The sequence below is a fragment of the Sinohyriopsis cumingii genome, chromosome 8 (genome assembly GCF_028554795.1).
Source record: "Sinohyriopsis cumingii isolate HCF-2022 chromosome 8, ASM2855479v2, whole genome shotgun sequence".
Classification (NCBI taxonomy): Eukaryota; Metazoa; Mollusca; class Bivalvia; order Unionida; family Unionidae; genus Sinohyriopsis; species Sinohyriopsis cumingii.
The window spans coordinates 39230354-39250608 of NC_142968.1; the positions used below are offsets into that span (position 1 = coordinate 39230354).

At 34.8% G+C, this 20255-nt stretch overlaps 1 protein-coding gene across 3 annotated transcripts in view; it reads left to right on the forward strand.

Annotated features, from left to right (window-relative positions):
• LOC149793318 (monocarboxylate transporter 14-like) overlaps positions 1 to 19075 on the forward strand; it is a 72714-nt gene extending 53639 nt beyond the window's left edge. For 2 of the 3 annotated variants that reach the window (XM_089967287.1, XM_089967288.1), the window contains exons 4-7: positions 638 to 1957; positions 4315 to 4494; positions 9715 to 9840; positions 15603 to 19075. In XM_089967287.1, coding sequence (XP_089823413.1) covers positions 638 to 1957; positions 4315 to 4494; positions 9715 to 9840; positions 15603 to 15814 — 1838 coding nt within the window. In that variant the 3' untranslated portion in view covers positions 15815 to 19075. Of the gene's footprint in view, positions 1 to 637; positions 1958 to 4314; positions 4495 to 6674; positions 6801 to 9714; positions 9841 to 15602 lie in introns of all 3 variants that reach the window. The other variant, XM_089967289.1, reaches the window with a different exon arrangement.
• Positions 19076 to 20255: the final 1180 nt, after the last annotated feature.

Below are 20255 nucleotides of genomic sequence, written 5' to 3' on the forward strand. Positions count from 1 at the left end.
ATGGGGGCTTAAATTACTCTAATCTCCTCCGTTCTTAGTTATGGAAAAAGAACCCCAGTTGAGGGGTTATTGTACCAGCTTGGTACCCGCTGCATCATTTGTGTTGCAATGTGTTCTACAGTTCGAGCCTTAGATTGGATGAGTGAAAGCTTTATTATAGTATGCCGTCTGCCAATATCTTTGAAGTTGGGAAACGGGGTATTGTATACATATTTAGTCATTTGGAATTACGTAAAATTATTAACAGCAGAACATTTACACAGATTATATGGATTTCATGAAATTGTAAATTTGTTTCACTCGCATTTATATGAAAAACTTTATTTGGTGTTATAAACATATGCAGAAGAGAATATTTTTTATGAAGGACGAATACAAATAAAAATTAGTGAACAAACATTATTAGAGTATCTTGCAATAGTAAAAAAAGAATCGTGTTTTTATTGTAAATTTAAGTTATGACACAGAATTCAACCGTAGATTTTTTTAAAAGTATCCTAAAAATACGTTTAAACAGAGCTCTGAAATCTACCCCAAGAAATGTAAATTCTTTATAACTTTTAATAATCCTTATTATTAGTCAGTGTTGTTTTATTGTGTTCACCCACACAGCAACACTAATACAATTTTCTTGCAGGCATAGGATTCGGGATGATTTACCTGCCCGCAATAGTCAGCGTTGGGCACTACTTCGAAAGTAAACGTGCTATTGCCACAGGCATTGCCGTGTGCGGTTCAGGAGTAGGAACGTTTATATTTTCTCCCTTTACTAAAGCTCTTTTGGATTGGTTTGACTGGAAAAACGCCCTTCTAATTATGGCTGGCATCATCTTCAACGGATGTGTTTGTGGAATGCTTATGAGACCACTGGAACCATCTAAAAAGAAAAAGACGAAGGATGTTGAAGTGGAGTCTTCAAGAACAAAAAACATCCTGGACAGAGTTAAGGAACAGGCAAAGGGAAATAGAAAGCACTATTCTATGTCCGAATCTTCGGGTATTGGACCCACCGATACTACCGAAATTCTTGAAAAGGTCAAAGAAGCGAAATTAAAACGAGAGAAACTTCTCGAAGACACCGAATCAGAAGTACTATCGCTTCCTAGTGCATACTTTGAAAAAGATAAAACTGATAAAAGTGGTATACTGCGTCAAGACAGTGTGCAAAGCAAAAGAAGCAGATTGCAGAAACTATCCTTCTCCGAAAGGGGAGATAAACGAAGTAATCCAGAAACCCCAGTAGCAACGCCAAAGATTCCAGAGGAATCTAAGTCAGCATCTTTGTTGAAGGTGTCAGGTGATCAGAATGACGTTGAGTCGTTGTGTTCTTCTCCCTCGAATTCCTCCTTCCAGCCTCAGAGTCCATCTGAGGAGGTAGAGAATCCTTTAAGAAAGAGATCGTCTGCTGATAGCGCTAATAGCCCAAACAGGATAAATGGGTCCCTCCCACCAGGTGTCCACGTACACGAGGTTCAGCCCCTTATACGGATTGAAGTCGGCAGTCCTAAGTCTGCCCCACACGCAAGGCTTGCGCGTTCTTCAGGTGGAAGCAAGAACATTTTAGGGTCCATAAGAAGCATCGAGAAAGGAGACTACTCCCGACCACTGTACAGGAAAGACATCTTTTACAGCGGTAGTGTGATTAATATTCCTGAGTATAAGTCACAAACTGATATGACCAGTTACATAGCAAGCATAACAACGATTCCTGGCGCGTTAGGGGAGGAACCTGAATGTAAGCTTTGGAGATACTGCCCATGCCTTCCCAAACCCATCAAAGACATTCTTCAAGAAATGTTGGACGTGTCTCTGCTGACCAACATCGGTTTCATGCTTCTCTGCTTTGGGAACATCTTCGCCATGTTGGGTTTCTACGTGCCATATGTATACTTAGTGGACAAAGCAGAGTTGCATGGCATAGACAAAACCAAAGCTGCATTTCTTTTGTCCGTCATAGGTAAGCCGGCATTTTGTATTTTTCCGTAAACAAAGAACAGTAATCCTGACTTTTTTGTCACTCAGTTCTCATCATAATTTATTTTTCTGTATTCTTCCTGCCTGCTTTTTCATCTACACATTGCTTCACAGTTCATATAATTTCGCTCTCCACTTGTCCAATATGTTCATGCTTATGTTGTTACGAAGTAGATGTAATTAGAAATACTGCATAGCGAATCTGGAAATGAAATCCGTAATAAATATAGGAGGTGTAAGTATTGAAATAGCCTTGACATAGGTCAAATCAACTTACAAATTACAGATTTTCTTTTCTTTGATATTTAATGTGAATTTACTTTTATTTGTGGTGTACCTATTTTTATTTACTTCCATAATTGTTACAAGACAAGCATTTAAAGACTTAATGAATATTGATCCGTCTATTGAGACGTTAGGATCCCCCACCTTCTCTCTTCGGATTTACCGATGAAAATCTTGTGTTTTTAAATTTTTTATTCCCACGGCTTTAAAGCCAGTTTATCTTTTGTACCACCTACTTCGTCGTCTAACATTCGCCATTGAACACTTTTAAAACTTCATTTCACAATATACTTGTCCAGTTTTAACTAAATTTTGCTGAGAGCAAACCCGGCATAAAGGTTTTAAAGGCTTTCGCATCAATGCAGCTAAGCTAATGTCAATCAAGCGTAAAAATATGGCCGCCGTTACCAAAAATAGAAACACCTTAGAAGCGTCTCATAGACAAAATTTGACATTTTCCAAGAAACATTTTAGTTTGAAGGATTTGAAGTCTATAATAACGATGCTGATCTGCCGTCATGTATAACTGCCGCTACTAAAATGTAACACATTGAAACGACTTCTCAAAAATCTAAGAATTGTTCAAATTTGACAGAAGTTAACTTGAGAAAACGGTTCTCAGATTTATGCATATGAAACCAGTCCGCATTCATATACTGATGCCATTACTATAAATACAAAACCTTTAAAATACTTTTCAAAAGCCACTCAACAGAATTTGACCAATTTCGTAGAAAGCATCCTGGCATAATGGGGTTATAAATTTTTACGCACTAGATAAATCATCAAATATGACCGCCCTTACACCAAAAATAGCAAACAACTAATACCATAAACTAGTCTCTATCAGAGACCGCACAGCAGAATTTGATCAAAAAATTACTGTACAAAGGATGCCGCCTCATCATCATATATGGCGACAGTAACTAAAAGCAAACACAGTTACAATGAATTCTTACTAGACGCGGAAAAATGCTTGACACAGTTTGACCTGGATTAAAAGGGATTTTAAAATTTTACAAACGATGCTGATTAACCATCAAATATGGCCGCCAATACTAAATATGAAGAAAAATCCTACAACTTTCAACGATTTCACAAACATTGCTAACAAAATTTGATCAGATGTTTACAAAAAGCATCCCGGCATTAAAGCTGTCAGTTTGATACAGATTATAGAAACAGAAGAAAACTAACATATTTAAATTTCTCCAGGACTGCTGAATATATACATTTTTCCAAATTTGGCGTAAGAGGCTTCCATATTTGTGCAAATAATGCAAAACCGCCACAAAATAGTGTAACCATTACTGAAGATTTAAGCAAGAACAATGAAAAAACTTCTCGAGTTCTGTTCAATAGAATTTGACCAAACTTGACAGAAAGCATCCAGTCAAAAAAGGGTCACATATTGTATCAGCCATCAGATATGGCCGCTGTCATTAAAATTAGCAAAACTTTAAAATGATATGTGTGCATAATCCGCTTAATAGAATTTGACTTTTGTTTGACAGAAAGTATTTTGGCATGAAAAACTTTAAAATGTGTTTAAATGATTACGATTCGCCTTACAATATGGCTGCTGTTTTTAAGATTAGTAAAGTCTATCGACTTTTGGAGAGAAAAAAATCCCAACAGAATTGAGCCAGATTTGACAGAACGCTGTATGTCCTTTAAGCACAGGATAAATGATGTGGATGGGGCATACGTAGGACGAAGATGCACAGGACAGTTGTTCTAATAGCGATTACAATTAATAGTAATAAATTTGTAAAGAAAGAATCCTACTGACATTTTTGTGACCAAGTGCTTTTGTGATTGGCCATTAGGCAGACGTCAACCAGGCGATTGATTACATTCTGAATAAGGCCTAATGCGCGAAATTAAATGGATATGTGGATATGTGAGAAATAATTATTTAGCTTTACCAGTTACAATGCACCTTAAATGTCAACATGTATTATGTCCGAAACTGTGGCATTACAAACATATTCTAAGTCTCAACTTTTCATTCTCTTTTATAATGATACAGTTAAAAGTAATTTTATTTTGCAGGTATAACAAACATAATCGGCCGACTGCTGGCCGGTGCCATGGCTGACTACTTTAAAGGTGCAAGTCTAACTATCAACAACGTTGCCATGGCGATTGCCGGTGTTGCTATCCTCCTAACTCCGTTTTGTGTCAGTTATGAGAGCATGTGCATCGTAGCCAGTGTGTTTGGCCTTTGTACTGGTATGTTCACCTACGATTTTCAATAATTTTATTTTATTACTGTTTTTCTTACCTTTACATTCTCAAAACATTAAATTGCTCTCAATGGATTTTTTTGCCGTCAAACCACACTCATGTAAGCTTTATCGATATTGTTTTAATACTATTTTCGCCCACGAGTCGCTTGTAAGTGATAGCGCTCTGTTTTTATCATGTTCTATAAAGTTCTATTTGAATATTGGGTACAGAGTTCTTAGGAAATATAAGATTATTGTATTTAATTACTTGCGATGGATAACAGCATATGCGGTTCTGTGTTTTTCGATTGATAGAAACCCTACATAAATTGAGCTGTGATTACGTGTTCATGTTCATTAGATTACAATAAATTCCATTTTCCGATAAAAGTATGGCATCAAAATGTACATAATTGTGAAAGTATGTACCTGCTGTTTTTTTATGGTAACTTTAAATGTATTTCATGTCTTATTCTTATATTTAGCATTTATTCCAAGTTTTTTTTTTTATTTTAAAAGCCCATTCGTTTCACATTTATTGCATTCAGTTTCGTCACTGCAAATAAAATATACGTGTGTGTGTGTGTGTGTGTGTGTGTGTGTGAACCGAAATATGATGCTTAATAATAACACCCCTTTTGTTTTTTACAGACCAAGGATTTATCTACAATTAATATCTATAATAAACAAAATTTTCATTGAGTTTTTACTCTATAATTGTTTGCTTCTTTTGTCTAACACTATTATGCGCATCTTCTTTATAAATTCATGTGGATTCATTTTACATTTGCTTAGCGGTTTCCCTTGAATATCAACATGTTAATTATAACATTTTCAAGCCAAATACATCTTTCTCTTAAAAAAACACGGTTACAATCCTCTATTCCATACGGTTTCATTTTAGTCAGAAAGCCGTTTTTCGGGACAATAGCAATGTGAAATTATGATTAATCTCTCGGACATAACAAAGATTGACAGGCACGAATATAAGTTCATTTTCTGCTGACTTTTGGAATGTCCATTCCACATACTGCTTGTAACCTATGAAATCTGATAAAACCACGCATTTTGGTTTAAAGAGAGTTATCGTTCGTAACGATTTGTTTCAGTAGTATGAAAGCTGGAGTTTGGTGAAGTAAATGTCGACAGAGCACGGCCTTTTAGCAGTGCCTGTCAGATCTTCGTGTTAACAAGCTCATCTTGTCTTTAACTGGATTGATGACTGTAATGTTCAGCATTGTAAGACTTATGGAGTCATTCGACATGGAGCAAAGATATCAAACAGAATCCACAGAGTTTGTAATTTCACACGTTTTAACTGGTTTGGCTATTGTAATGATCAGTATTGTAACTGTTATGTTTAAGATTATATAGTTTTGCTAAACCATATGAGTAAGTTGTTTACAAATCAGCTTGCTGTATGGATATTTAAAGAAAACACTTGATCATTTATGGACCAAACAACCATCTGTTCTAAAATAAACAGACAAAACTGTCCACCATTTTTAATGAAATTTTTGGGCATATACCAAGATATATGGTCACGACTGCACATACAGAAATATATACCTTATATACACGCTTATTAGTTGAGTCAAATTGCAAACAAAGATCCTGATCTGTTGTCACATAAGGCGCCTGCAGATCACAGTATTTGTTGTGTTTTTTTAAATACCGATTACTTATAACAAACTGCACAGACCCAGATCTGCCAACACATTATGCGGCGGCAGGTCTGGTTCTGTGCAATTTCCAGTTGTACTTATCTTCTAAGCGAGTATATACGGTACCCTGAAACATTCATATTCAATGGTATAGTGTTGCCGTATATCATCCCTTTTTAGATTTTCTAGTATTGTTTTACAGTATTGAAATATTTACCTTGTTTGTACAAATGTTACGATATATTATATGTTTAAATCGTCTGTTAAATAATATTATCGGTGGCTTAGCAACCAGCGCAGTTGGGGTGGGTAGAGGGCGCAGTCCCAGTGGGAGATTAAAAATTCCCATGAAACACTTTTTTGTATTGGGAGGGAGAGGGCCTAGAATTAGGTTGGAGGGATTGGGGTAGAATTTCTTGCTACGCCAACGAGTTAAATATTAAAATGTTTTGACCTATTTATGTTTTCACCTCCATATATATCCAGTATTTTCATCCTTTGAAACGTTTATTCATTTCAGCTGCATATATATCTCTTACTTCAATAATTCTCTGTGACCTCTTTGGACTTGAGAAATTAACCAATTCTTTTGGTCTCCTGACGTTATTCCGCGGTATTACTTCTGCCATAGGTCCCCCAGTAGCAGGTAAGAGAAGACGCAGTCCATAGATGGCAGTGGTCGCATTTTGGGAAACTGTTGCATCTCCACTTTATGTGTCAGATTAATGAGAATTCATATCAGAATTCATGCATGACTTGACCTATCTAATTTATGCAGATTCATTCGAGAATAGGACAAATGTATCAATTTATTTGAAAATAATTCTGATTAGATGCAAATGTTTTATCAATACATACACATGGTTGTGCATTATCGTAAATATCATCGTTGTCCCACTTAACGTGCTTACTTCATGACCACGAAAGTATCTGAAGTACTGACTCGAGTCATTCAGTTGGCAAAGTGCTTGCACAGGCACATTACAGAATCTCTATTAATACATTGTATTATATACGTTTTCTACTTTTCCTAAGTAACCACTGGACGCGTGGTTAAGATATCTTTGTCGGACACTTACCCATTTGAATAATGTAAGCAAAAAGTCATTACTTTCGGCTCATGACACTGATCGTCCAAAGAAGTACTCACTGGCGAAATCACTTCCAATAGAAACAGCTACTACGATTCAAAAAGAACCCATGATAGTTGGGATGCAAAAGCTACCAAGATGCAGTAAATAGTACAATAGTGTACAGTCTGTGTATTAGTATAGTACACTATGTATCCAGTCTTTATTTATAACGCTTTCATGGATGCATGACTTTCAAACGCTGAAAATATCTTGCAGAAATAACTAATGGAGTCATAAAAAATGTCATTCTTTTCATTCAAAATACGAATGGGCGTATCCAGTAAGTTGTGAACAGATTTAAGAGATAGAAAGAAAAAAAATTGAAACGTTCCGGACAAATACCTTTTATATATATATATATATATATATATATATATATATATATATGGATTTTCAGCGTTTGATTTCCCTTTGTATGCCATTTGTGTCTTGCGTTTTGTGCAGTTCTCTAATGTTAAGAGTTGTTTTTTTTTTTCTTTATTGGACTACATGATAAAATACCATAAAGGGGTTGGGTTGACATAAAATAAGAAAGCTTTGCACGTCTTAATCAAGATAGAACTGCAGAGAACCGCATACATTTTTCGTCACTACTCACCAGCAGAGCTCTCCCCAGTGCCATTTTAGGATACGGAATCGCTATCCATTCGGAATATCTCTGTATCTATGTATCTCTTTGATGCGGGTCCAATGACTTACACTGTATGACTTTTAGGTAATCGTGGTGATATATCCAAAATTGGTGGGGAAAAAATGTTTTGGATGAATATACAGGAAGATATGAGAAAATACTAGTCTCCCAAAGAAAGATATGCGTTGAAAGTAACATTCGACGACGATTCAGCCATCAATTATAAACCTGTTTGCTGCGTTTTAAATATTATTCTAGTAAGTTTTGAAAGAAAAAATCTATTATTGTCTCCGTAGTCTTTTCGTGCTATGAGTGTTTTCACGTTGTTGAAGCGTCAGTAAAAAGGATACTAGGTAACAACAACCACATTGAGAAGGGCAGTTTAAAATGTCCACTATTTAATCTGAGGTCATTTTCAAGCATACGACGATCCAGTTGGTCGTCTTCCTATCATAAACGATTGCTATCCAGTCAAAAACGCTGATGTGCTGTGAGCTTAAAACCCCATGCTTTCGAGCCTGTTTGCGGAGTTGTTGCTGAACCGACCATATTTTTGCTTGTTTGTTAAACTAGTTAATTATTAAACACGTACTTTAACAGATGTCTTGTTTTTGAAAATTAATTCTAAAAAAAGGCGTCATTTTAAAGGTGTCATGCTTCAGCACTGTATCAATCATGTTAGTGCCGTATAGTCATCATATGAAAGGATTTACTTTTTATTTCGATCCTCAACAACTTTAATGTTTTAGGCACATTGCATCATATAGAACACACAGTGTACTTAACTACATCAGACTAGCACTTGATAAACCGCCTGTTAGTAAACTGTCAGAATCATGATGTCTCGAGTAAACTTAAGTATTCCCACCTTTGGCACGGACATGTAAATAGATTATTAAGAAAAAACAGTACTGTCAAGGCTGTGTTTAATGTGGTTGGGGAAACAATAAAAATTTCTATTTATTCCTCGGGGGAAGTAAAAAGTGCATTATTTAGTTTATTAACCTAGTCGAGTATTTGAAAACTGTGTTTTAATTTTTGGAAGAGTAGTAAAGAAAATATCAACACGACAAACATCCAACCTAACACACGTAACACATTGGCTTTGTACACAAAATAAAACGAATATTTTATTTTCATATCGATAAATTCTTTAAAGCTTCACTGCCCAAACTGCGTTAAAAATAATAATGCAATATGCAAAAAGAGGACACCAAAAAAATGCTGTATATAATCTACATTAGACTGATATAATCAGTTTTTCGGTTCTAAGTTTGTGTGACTTTGCAGCCATGAAAAAGTGATCTGATTATACAACACAACATTAATTATTTGAATAAAAACCGATAAAATCGAAGCTTATTTTGACATTACGTGGCAGATAATTTTACATTAGATAGAACTTGTACGAGGCTAACCGAAAAACGCACGTCTTCTTGCCATTGAAAAGAAATAGTTTCAGGAAACCCACTATGCAAACGTTTCCTGGAGAGACCTCTGCACCGTGAGTAGTAGATGGATCCACGATTTATTTTGGTACTTGTTTACATGGACATAATACTAACACAATTTACCCCTTTCCATGAAGTGACGGCTGCTGTTATATTAAAGGTGGCTGAAAGTAAACAAGCAGGATTGTGGTTTTGGAAGCTTTCCCTCTTTTGGCCCCATTTTCTTCTTAGGTGACAAATTGGCAAAGACAATGCTGGGATAGGGATAGCCGAGGCAGATATAAAGTTGGTGCATTGTACTTTTCAGATAGGGTTGAGTATTTGGCCATTTCTTTTCGTTTTCAGCTGCATTTATCTCGCTCACGTCCATCATTATTTGCGATCTCATGGGTTTGGAAAAGTTGACCAATGCTTTCGGTCTCTTGTCTATGGCCCGAGGTATTGCTGGTATCGTAGGACCCCCACTGGCAGGTAACCTTCAGACTGGTTTGCTTAAATTTGTAATACTTTTAATTAAAAAGAGAGCATTTTGCCGCAGAGATGTATGTGCTTTTTGATCGTGCGCTGTTTTGATGGGGTTTCTCCCCCCCCCCCCAAAAAAAAAAAATTCAACCGGTTTAGATTATATACGCATTTCATGCACCTGTAGTCATTGTTATCAGCGTGCAGATTTAATCATTGAGGATCGGCAAAGCAAAGGGCACAAAGCTTATTCGTGTTTCCGTTTCTTCTGTCGGAGTACTTGCGCAATTACGGTGTAAAATCTTAAACCTAGTCAACACATACATGGATCACGTAGCATGGAACAATGGCAAACAGAAAAATACCAATAGCAGTTGTGCGTGAATGGTTATAATTTCGGACAAATCTAATTCGAGCCATGATAAAACTATTCCATGTTGTTCAGATATATAAATTTTAACATTTGCTACAATTAGTTTTTGTTTTAAATAGTTTTGCGAGCAATAATTAGTGATGAAAAGGAATATGAAAACACTATGCATTGAAAACACCTATCTGCGACATTATTGATACAAACTTAGTTCACAGTACACACACATGATGTCGGTAGAAGCACTCAGAAAAGAACCAGTTTGAACTTTGATTCAGCTAAAATCCTACTTTTACATATAATTTTAAAATAAAATTGAAATTTTTCATATAAGTATATATACAAATAATTCCGAGAAAGAAAAAAAACGCCAATGAGTTAAATTTTATTTTAATTTTTCCGAAACGTGCCAGAAAATAGCCAAGTTATTACAGCAAAAAATTTATATATGCTATATGGTGAAAAATGCCTTGGTGCCCGAGGCTTATTTCACATGGCTCTAAAAACCATGTGATACATATTTTTGAAAGTAATGAGTTTCAGGGGCCTCGCGTTGTAATTTTTCAGCGATCTAAAGGGATCGGCGATAAGACGTAATAGGGGCCGTCTATTTAGTACGTACGCATGGATGGGGGGTGGGGTAAACCCAAATGCGTACACTTGCGTATGGGGAGGGGTCTACTGATAATGTCCGTACGCATAGGAAACGGGGGGTGGGGGGTGAAACATCGATAATAATTTCTGTAATACGTAACCTGTTCGACTGGGTTCAGTCGGCTTTTGAATTTTAGCGGACACTAGACAAACTTTTTAAAGTTACGCAGCTTATTTCTTTGATGCAGCCAGACATTCAACGTCGGTGGATTATCTATTTTATTTAACACGTTAATATTATTAATCCTTGATCGTTTTTGCGTGGATTAAATGTAGGCTGTTCTATAGAATGGGAGGGGGGTCAAATCGTACGCACGCGGGGGGGGGGGGGGAGTATGCATGTGTGCAGGGAAGGGGGAGTGGTCAAGTTTTGCCATATTTTTGCGTCCTTATTAAATTGATGGCCCCAGGGGCCGTCCATTTAGTACGTACGCATGGAGGGGGAGGGTTAACCCAAATGCATACGCTTGTGTCTACTGATAATGTACGTACGCATAGGAAACGAAATGATGGTGAAACCTCGATAATAATTTGTTTAATTTGTAACTTGTTCGACTGGGTTCAGTCGGCGTTTGAATTTTAGGGGACACTAGACAAACTGTTTAAAGTTACACAACTTATTTCTTTGATGCAGCCAGACAGTCAACGTCGGTGGACTATCTGTTTTATTAAACACGTCAGTATTACTAATCCTTTATGGTTTCTGCGTGGATTAAAAAAAAAAGGCCGTTCTATAGAATTCGGGGTGGAGGTGCGTCAAGCATACGTACGCAGGTGTGGTGTGTGTAAAAAAAGTACGCATTTGTACAGGGAGGCAGGAGGGGTCAAGCTTCGACAGATTTTTGCGTACGTACTAAATGGATGGCCCCTAAGAGTATGTTAAGGCTGTCGTGCAAGCAGATAGGTGATACCTGTTCAGTGTTCAGAGAGTGCCTGTCTTCGAATGAACATTTTCTATACACAGTATTTTTCAGCAAGAATTAGTGGATACGATTCAAATGTTGATAAGTGTGTCGTTCATTCACCTTAAGTAAGCATGCTACAATAACTAAGACGTTTTTAATATATGCATTTTACCTATTGAGTAAATGTATCATAGTACATTAATAATAAAAGTAAAGGTAATTGTAGCAAACCTCATCTTGTTACAGTTTTTGAGATACAAAACTTCACGTGAAATTTTATATTCCTGAAATTCTGTTTAACTGGATTTTATATTTCGGTTAATGTAGTAGTAGCGGCGATGGCAGTGATGGTGGTGGTTTAGTGGACCGTTGGCCTCAGTCAGTGTCCTTTGTTTTTGTTATATATTTTTTGTTGTACTAATGTTGCTAATGCTAGTATATATTGCTTGCAATATTATGGACAGTATATTTCAGTGAAATACATTGATGCGACATGTATTGAGTTAAGAAACTATAACGACTGCTTGTCGCACAACATTTGTCTTCGTGCATATGCTTTTAACAATCTTTATTAATTTCTTACCTCATTTGATGACAAAGAAAATAATAATAATAATAATAATTTAATATATATATATATATATATATATATATATATATATATATATATATATATATATATATATATATATATATATATATATTTGTGGTTCATATTGATATCTCATATAAGGCACATCCTTGGCAATTGATACAGTCGTGTATAGTGCATTTATCTATGGTATAAACAGATGTTGCCAGGGGTGTGTTGTGGATACACACACATACACGTGAAATTATGTGTGGATCAGTATACTTCCTTTTGGGGGTTCATGGTCGGTAAACCACACACATATTAATTATTATATGGTATCGTAAATGTGTAGAACAATTATATGGAAGGATAGAGTATGAACTTTTGTGGCTGAGGAGATTTATTTTTTAAATTTTTAAATAAATTTAACCATTAGATTTGTTCCCCTTGAAAGTCAGACGTAGAGAAAATCTTCAAAATGTAAATTTGTTATGTTTCTTATGGAACATTCGGTATATTGTATATTCGTTTCTACAGTAAAATTACTACAGCTGAACTTCCAAGGTTTACATTTAAAATTAATAGTCCCAAAAAGCCAACTGCATTACCTCCCTTGGCATGTTTTGCTGATATGTGTGACATTGTAGAATGAACCAACCAGCCAGCTATGTATAAAGTTTATTGATTGCACTTTCATTTCATTTACAAATCACGGATTTGGTGCAGTATTCGGTCAAAACCTCAGATCAGAGATAGAGAAGGGTCTTGTTTTCCTCTTTAATATATTTCTAAATTATGTAAATTACTAAACATATCGTGAAGTGCTATAATTGAGACAATGAGAGAAATGAGAGAGAGAAGAAAGACTGAAAATTAAGTCGTTCCCTGTCATAGGATAAAACTACACAATTTGGGCTTCCAACACATATCTTCAATAAACCTTAAGATTTGTGACAAAGAAACAAGAGCTGGAAAAATCGTGTAGAAATAGGCGAAAAGTTATGCTATGAGTTCAAGAGTTCATTTAAAAGTGGAAATAGGCCTGTATTACTTCAGAGAACATGTATTTAGTGTCAAAGAGTTTTTGTCGACAAATCCGATTAAAACTTGGGATCTGATGTATGAATACGGCTTATATAAAAGTTAGGAAATACGCGGAGGTCGAACTTTATCGTTTGAATGCACTATATATGCTTAACACAATTCTTTGTAATAAGTGTCATTTGTTTTCTTTTTTCGTGTTCTAGTAATATTTAATCGACTGTATGTGTAGCGTTAGTAATCCTGTCATTGGTTTAGTAATAACTATATCGACTGTATGTGTAGCGTTAGTAATCCTGTCATTGGTTTAGTAATAACTATATCGACTGTATGTGTAGCGTTAGTAATCCTGTCATTGATTTAGTAATAACTATATCGACTTTGTTGTTGTAGCGTTAACAGTCTAGTAATTAGATATAGTAATAATTATATCGACTGTAGGTGTAGCGTTAGTAGTCTGGTATTTAGATATAGTAATAACTATATCAACTGTAGGTGTAGCGTTAGTAGTCTGGTATTTAGATCTAGTAATAACTATATCGACTGTAGGTGTAGCGTTAGTAGTCTGGTATTTAGATATAGTAATAACTATATCGACTGTAGGTGTAGCGTTAGTAGTCTGGTATGTAGATTTAGTAATAACTATATCGACTGTAGGTGTAGCGTTAGTAGTCTGGTATTTAGATCTAGTAATAATTATATCGACTGTAGGTGTAGCGTTAGTAGTCTAGTATTTAGATGTAGTAATAACTATATCGACTCAAGGTGTAGCATTAGTAGTCAAAATTCCTTAAATGTCTTGGGATTACTGTTCATTTCAGACCTATTGCAAATACACTATATTATCATCTCTACGTTAGTGTGTTATTGTTCTAGTTATGTGTCACTTTCTCATAAATATCAAGAGCAAATAATATCTGTGCCAACGTTTGTGAGGGTCATTTTTTAAACCGCAGTTATTTGTAAACGCTGCTGTACAAATTTGTTACAACGAATGCGAGGTTTTTTTTATGTATGGTCGGTTCAGAATAAGTTTAAACATAAACCTACACAGTTTACCATTAACCAAACTTCGTTTCCTATCTTTGTTGTCGTAAACTTGTCAGTATTTTTAAATACTGGCCACAATGGCGCTTTGGACCAATACCTGCGTACTAAATACTTCATCTTAGATCAGTACAACCTTATTATACCAGCAGTTTAATAGTGCGTGCATCATTTTTCCTTATGTCTTTTAAAAAACTAATATTATTAATGGTACTCAGATGATGTAAATATTGTAGCTAATTACTAACAAAAACAAATAAATAAAAATAAAACAACTGAAGCGTTATTCAAATGTACATTTTATAACAAATTATCAACGCTTCTAGCTTTAATAATCATAAAGTTGACAGATTCGTGGTTGATAGGCAGCTAGTTATTCTTTGTTTACAGAGTGCATACCAATCTTGTAATGGGAATTACTTTTTCTTTTCCTATTTTCATGTCGCTTAAGACTTTTTATTTTCTTCTTGTTGCAGAAAAGAAAAAAAAAATTCCGGCCACAAAAACAAAACGCACGAAAACAAAACGGCCCGTGACTTTTTTTTTCCTTTCTTTTTGTGAGGTTCTATACTCGTTTTGTATGAAAAGTTGAAGTGTTTTTTTTTAAATTATTGTACTAACTTGTACAATAAAGCCAATTGCTTCATTATTATTTTTTTCATAGTATTTTATTTCTCAAATTTGCCCAATGTGATTTTAGTATTAATCGCATTTTTATTCTTTCTGTATTCTATAATACTCCTGTTTTGTTTTCGGATTATTCTGTTTTAGAGATCTTAAGCCACCTTAAGTTTAGCCGTATCACCATGTATTGGCATACAGATAAAGACGATTCAGTTTGCTTTATATTGGATTTGCACAACGTACAGTTAAACAAATCCTTGCTTGCGTACAGAAGCTTAACTTATATAGGCCTTATAAATTTATCTTTTAGTTTGCAGAGACGACTATATTAAATTTAGACAGTGCTGTACTAAAAACACTAACATTATAAAGTTTTGTTTCATAATATCTTTTATAATTGTTCCTACAGTGTTTTCCAGTAACTGTGATATTTCGGATTTTCCGTTATTTGCGACGAATATTGAACATGATGTACGATTAATTACTCTGATGGTATACATCCTGATAGATACAAGAAAAAGTTTTCTTCAAGACGAATCATTTTTCCACATTGCAGGAGCTGTTTTTCAGGCTACGGGAAACTACGATGTCTCTTTCTTTCTCGGGGGCGGATTGTTTCTTCTCGGGACAGGATTGCATTCCGCGTTACACATGCCATGCATCAAGAGCTGCTATGTGAAAAAGGCCACGAGTCCAGACCACTTGGAAATGGCGGGCAAAACTCAAGACGATAAAACGTCTTCAAACGGCAAACCAACATCAGTTTAGTCATCTTTGTGATATTGTATTTTGAAAGATATGTGAAAAGACACAAAAGATTTGTTACTATGTTTATATAGAAATTCTGTATAATTCCTTAAAGAAAGCGAAGTCCGTTAAATATATTGGTGGTGTAGTAATATATTGATACTTGGTAAAAAATAGTCCACATGGACAATTAGAATATCTACTTTTAATAGAAATAAGAAGATTAAACTTCTTTCATATGTGCATTATCTTATACTCTTTTTTTTAAAAAAATATTTTTAAAAATGTCTTTTCTTTTTATAGCAATTAAATTTGTATTTTTTCATATTGAAGTCAGATGAGTCATTAAGACGGTTCATGTTTATTTTGTTTTACATTTAACCTATGTTATTGTTGCAAATTTTAGTACACTCCAAGATAAAATGAATTTATCATTCATCTTTAGCATGTTAGTAGTTGTTTCAGTTATAGTTCTCAATCTGCTTTTCTTGAAATATGGATTGACACAGAACTGAAGCAGCTTCAGTGATAGTTGCACATGCCATTCATTTCGATATTAAGCTTTTCTATATTTCTTATTACCCACACAGTCAGATAGTCATTCTGGCCAATAACATGAATTTTAATGATCCTTACTTAGGAAAGTTTGCTAGTTGACACGAACCTTTGTTATATTACTTAGGAAAGTTTGCCAGTTGATATGAACAGTTGTTATATTACTTAGGAAAGTTTGCCAGTTGATATGAACCTTTGTTATATTACACACATCTGTTGATGATGAGACAAGTCTTTTGGTTCTTGATTACAATAACTAAAAGTTAGGAAAGAGAATACTTTCCAGTTTGATTTCTGTGATTCAACCTTTTATCTCTGTGAGGGTCAACTGTCATTTTCTTAAGCTAGATTGTATACAAACGTTGATCAACTGTCATTTTCTTGAGCTAGATTGTATACAAACGTTGATCAACTGTCATTTTCTTGAGCTAGATTGTATACAAACGTTGGTCAACTGTCATTTTCTTGAGCTAGATTGTATACAAACGTTGGTCAACTGTCATTTTCTTAAGCTAGATTGTATATAAACATTTTTGTTATGTGATGTCATTCAATGAGAAATCCATATTACAATAATTAAATATTTTCTTTAAAAATGATTTTATTTTGACAAAGTATGAATATTCAACTTAAACCATTACGCATATGCATGTTGTCTATTTGACTTCATATCAATATCTTTATGATTGTTTTAATAATACAATGATGCTGTTCACTAGTCATTTCTGTCATTGTTCCATAAATCATATTTTTTCAAAAACATATATGAAAATATGTGTCACCATATTTTGTTTTTCAAACCTTGTTGTATTTCCTACAGCTGCGAGTGACATATATGCAGTTATGCATATGTTATCGAGGATGTTTGTTTGCAGGAAAATAGTTGCATTTTTAAAATAATTTTTCCGTATTTGTTGTTTACAAGTTTACCAAGCATTATCTTTATTCACTCGTGTTCAGAGCTCGCAATGGCAGGCCTATGCTATCTTTGAATGATATATAGCTCCTATGTTCCACAATTTATTTTTAGTCAAGTTTTGTTATGATGCAACTGAAAGCTTGCAACTGGTTCATTTTTTTTAAAATGTTACAATTATTTTATTCATAACTTTGTCAGAAAGCGAAAAAAAAAAATGGACAAATTATTATATTACTGGTATATTCGGAGTTACATATTCTTAATACAGAGCATATTTCTTTTATTCATTTTCATTTTTCTTTTATGTAATGCAAGTAATTAGTGGTTCGATTACCGTACATACACATGTACAAGTGTGCCAACTGCATATTTCTGGATCTGCAGGCACATTATGGGAAGGCAGATCAGTGTCAATGTTGATTGCAGTTGGGACTTAGTTATAGTTTAGTGTATACAGTAATCATATGATTTTTTATGTATAAAAAAAAAACATTTTAAATTTGCACTGCAAGAACAGCACACGAGCTTAGGAGGTTATTTTTAGCTCATCAGGTTGTCATGGCATTTGAACCAATGACAACGCCCCTTGTCCGTCAACATTTGCCAATTACAACGTCTGAAAAAGGTCCAATATCAGTCAAACCTGAACCTGATACTGATCTGCTGTCAGATACGACATACACTATTAACGCTTGAGAAACTTTGAAAATATTATATTTATTATTAAAAAAAAAAAAATAAAGACAATTTGACCAATGGTCACATTCTTGTTTAGAAGCTTTCAAGTCTGTATAAATCATGCCGATCCTACACATTAATTGTCGCCATTTCTAAAACTAAAACAATTCTTCAACATGACTCCTTAAATGCCACTCAGTAGAAGTTTGCTAAACTTGAGACGAAACACAGTTGTATAAAGGACTTTCAGCTTATTATAAATGATAACGGAAATTCAGTCAAATATGGTCGCCATTACAAACCAATGGAAAGACTTTTAATCAATTTCAACCCTGAATAGACATAGCAGAATGTGACCACATATAACACAAAGCATCCCGACAAGAAGGGCTTTCAGTTGTATACAAACTATATGGATTCACTCTCAAATATGGCCACCTTCCTAATAAATAAAAAAACAAAACTTTGTTAGAAAAAAAGAAAAGCGACTTCTTCCCAAGAAACACTAAACAGAATTTGACCATATTTGACAGGAAGCTCTGCAAAGGACTTTTAATTTATACAAATGATGTCAATTTGAGATCAAATATGGCTGTGCAACATTGCTGAACAGAATTTGACCGAGCTTCCAAGTTTAGAGGCCTTTCAGATTGATGCAAATTATGCTGATCTAGGATATAATATGACCGCCTTACTGGATCTGAAGAAACACTTAATAATCTTTATCACAAGAAAAGGGAAGCTGGATATGACCAACTTTGACACTGAGCATCCTGGCATAAAATCCTGTCAATATTGAATATATGATTCTGATTTGCCATCCATTATGAATCGAGCTTTCATAAAATATGAGGTCAACATCATTGGAAGACATTTAACAAGAATACATTTTACTGACCCGGATTTTTTGTCAGTTACCCGTACTATCAGTTGTTCGGTAGATTCCAGCAAGGTGAGTGATCTCATGCCCACAAGGGCCTCTTGTTAATCGTATATTTTCACACTGAGACTTATTCCATTTTATGTTTTTGTTTGTATGCCTTGTTTTGTTTGCTATATGATTTGTTTGTTTGTGTGAAAGTGACTCCTTGTAGAGTTTTCTTGGCAGAAGAAATAAACTTTTAACTCCATTTCTTATTGTTTTCTCAAAACGTGAAAATCAAATATGAGAATATGGATTGAAATCAAAAGCTTTGATGCATGGTTCTCAATGGTAATGGTTTCAGTCTGTTTCTTATGTTTCTTTCTTTGCCTTAATTCTCTTTGGCATTGCAGTTCGATGCAAATTCAGATGTCTGAGGAGGGGGCTTTCCTTTCTTCCAGTAGTCTAACATTTATGATCTTTCATCATCTATTACCGTTGTATTCTATTAATCACTGATGATTAAACAAGTTTTCAGGTTATCAGTTCTTAAGTGAATGATCACCAACCCTTTATCAAACATTAGAATAATTGGATTGAAATTATTTTTACCGTATGACCGCCCGGTGGCCTAAGTGGTTAAAGCGTCCGCCTTGATGCGGAAGTTCGGGGGTTCGTACCCCAGCCTGAGTCATATCAAAGACGTATAAAAATGGTACTAGTAGTAGCAACAGGTGACGCCGCTAGAGGGCACTGGCGATCAAGATTAACTTTTTCTCAAAATGTAAACCTCATTACACCCGGTACTTTCTCCGCTTTAATATGTAAAAAGCCGACATTATTACATACGAATGTATTCATGGTTGAAAAGTCAAATGTCTATATTTAGCGTATATGACACTGGGCCTTTTCTGCACCTTATTCAGCGGAAAAAAAAACGAAAAACGAATTTTTCCAAACGCTGAAAAACTAAAAAAAAAACGAACATATACGCTCACCTACGCCTACTTTTTAAATACTTTGGAGTTCTTTTTACGAGAATAAAGGTAAAATGTGTGCGAATATTTGCGGAAAACCCACGAATTGCGTATTTTTCTAAGGTCACCCATGCCAGCAAGAACGGTAACTCTTCCCGGCACATGGGTACGTACAAAATGTAAGCAATGACAACACTACAACATAATTTGGTTTCAAAAACACACGAAAACTTGATTGTATGAAAAGGCAGACGTTTATAGCAAGGAATCGGATTATACAGACGTATTGTCATTCATTATACCAAACTTATTACAAAATATTTGTACAACTTTTGTTGTGTAATATATTTTCGAAGTTAGAGGCTCGACGCGAGTATCACTCACCGACTCCGTGATACTAGACGTATTGATAATATGTATGTGATTGTGATCACTGAGATATTATCAATGCCAGGTCGTCTGTTCTACGTA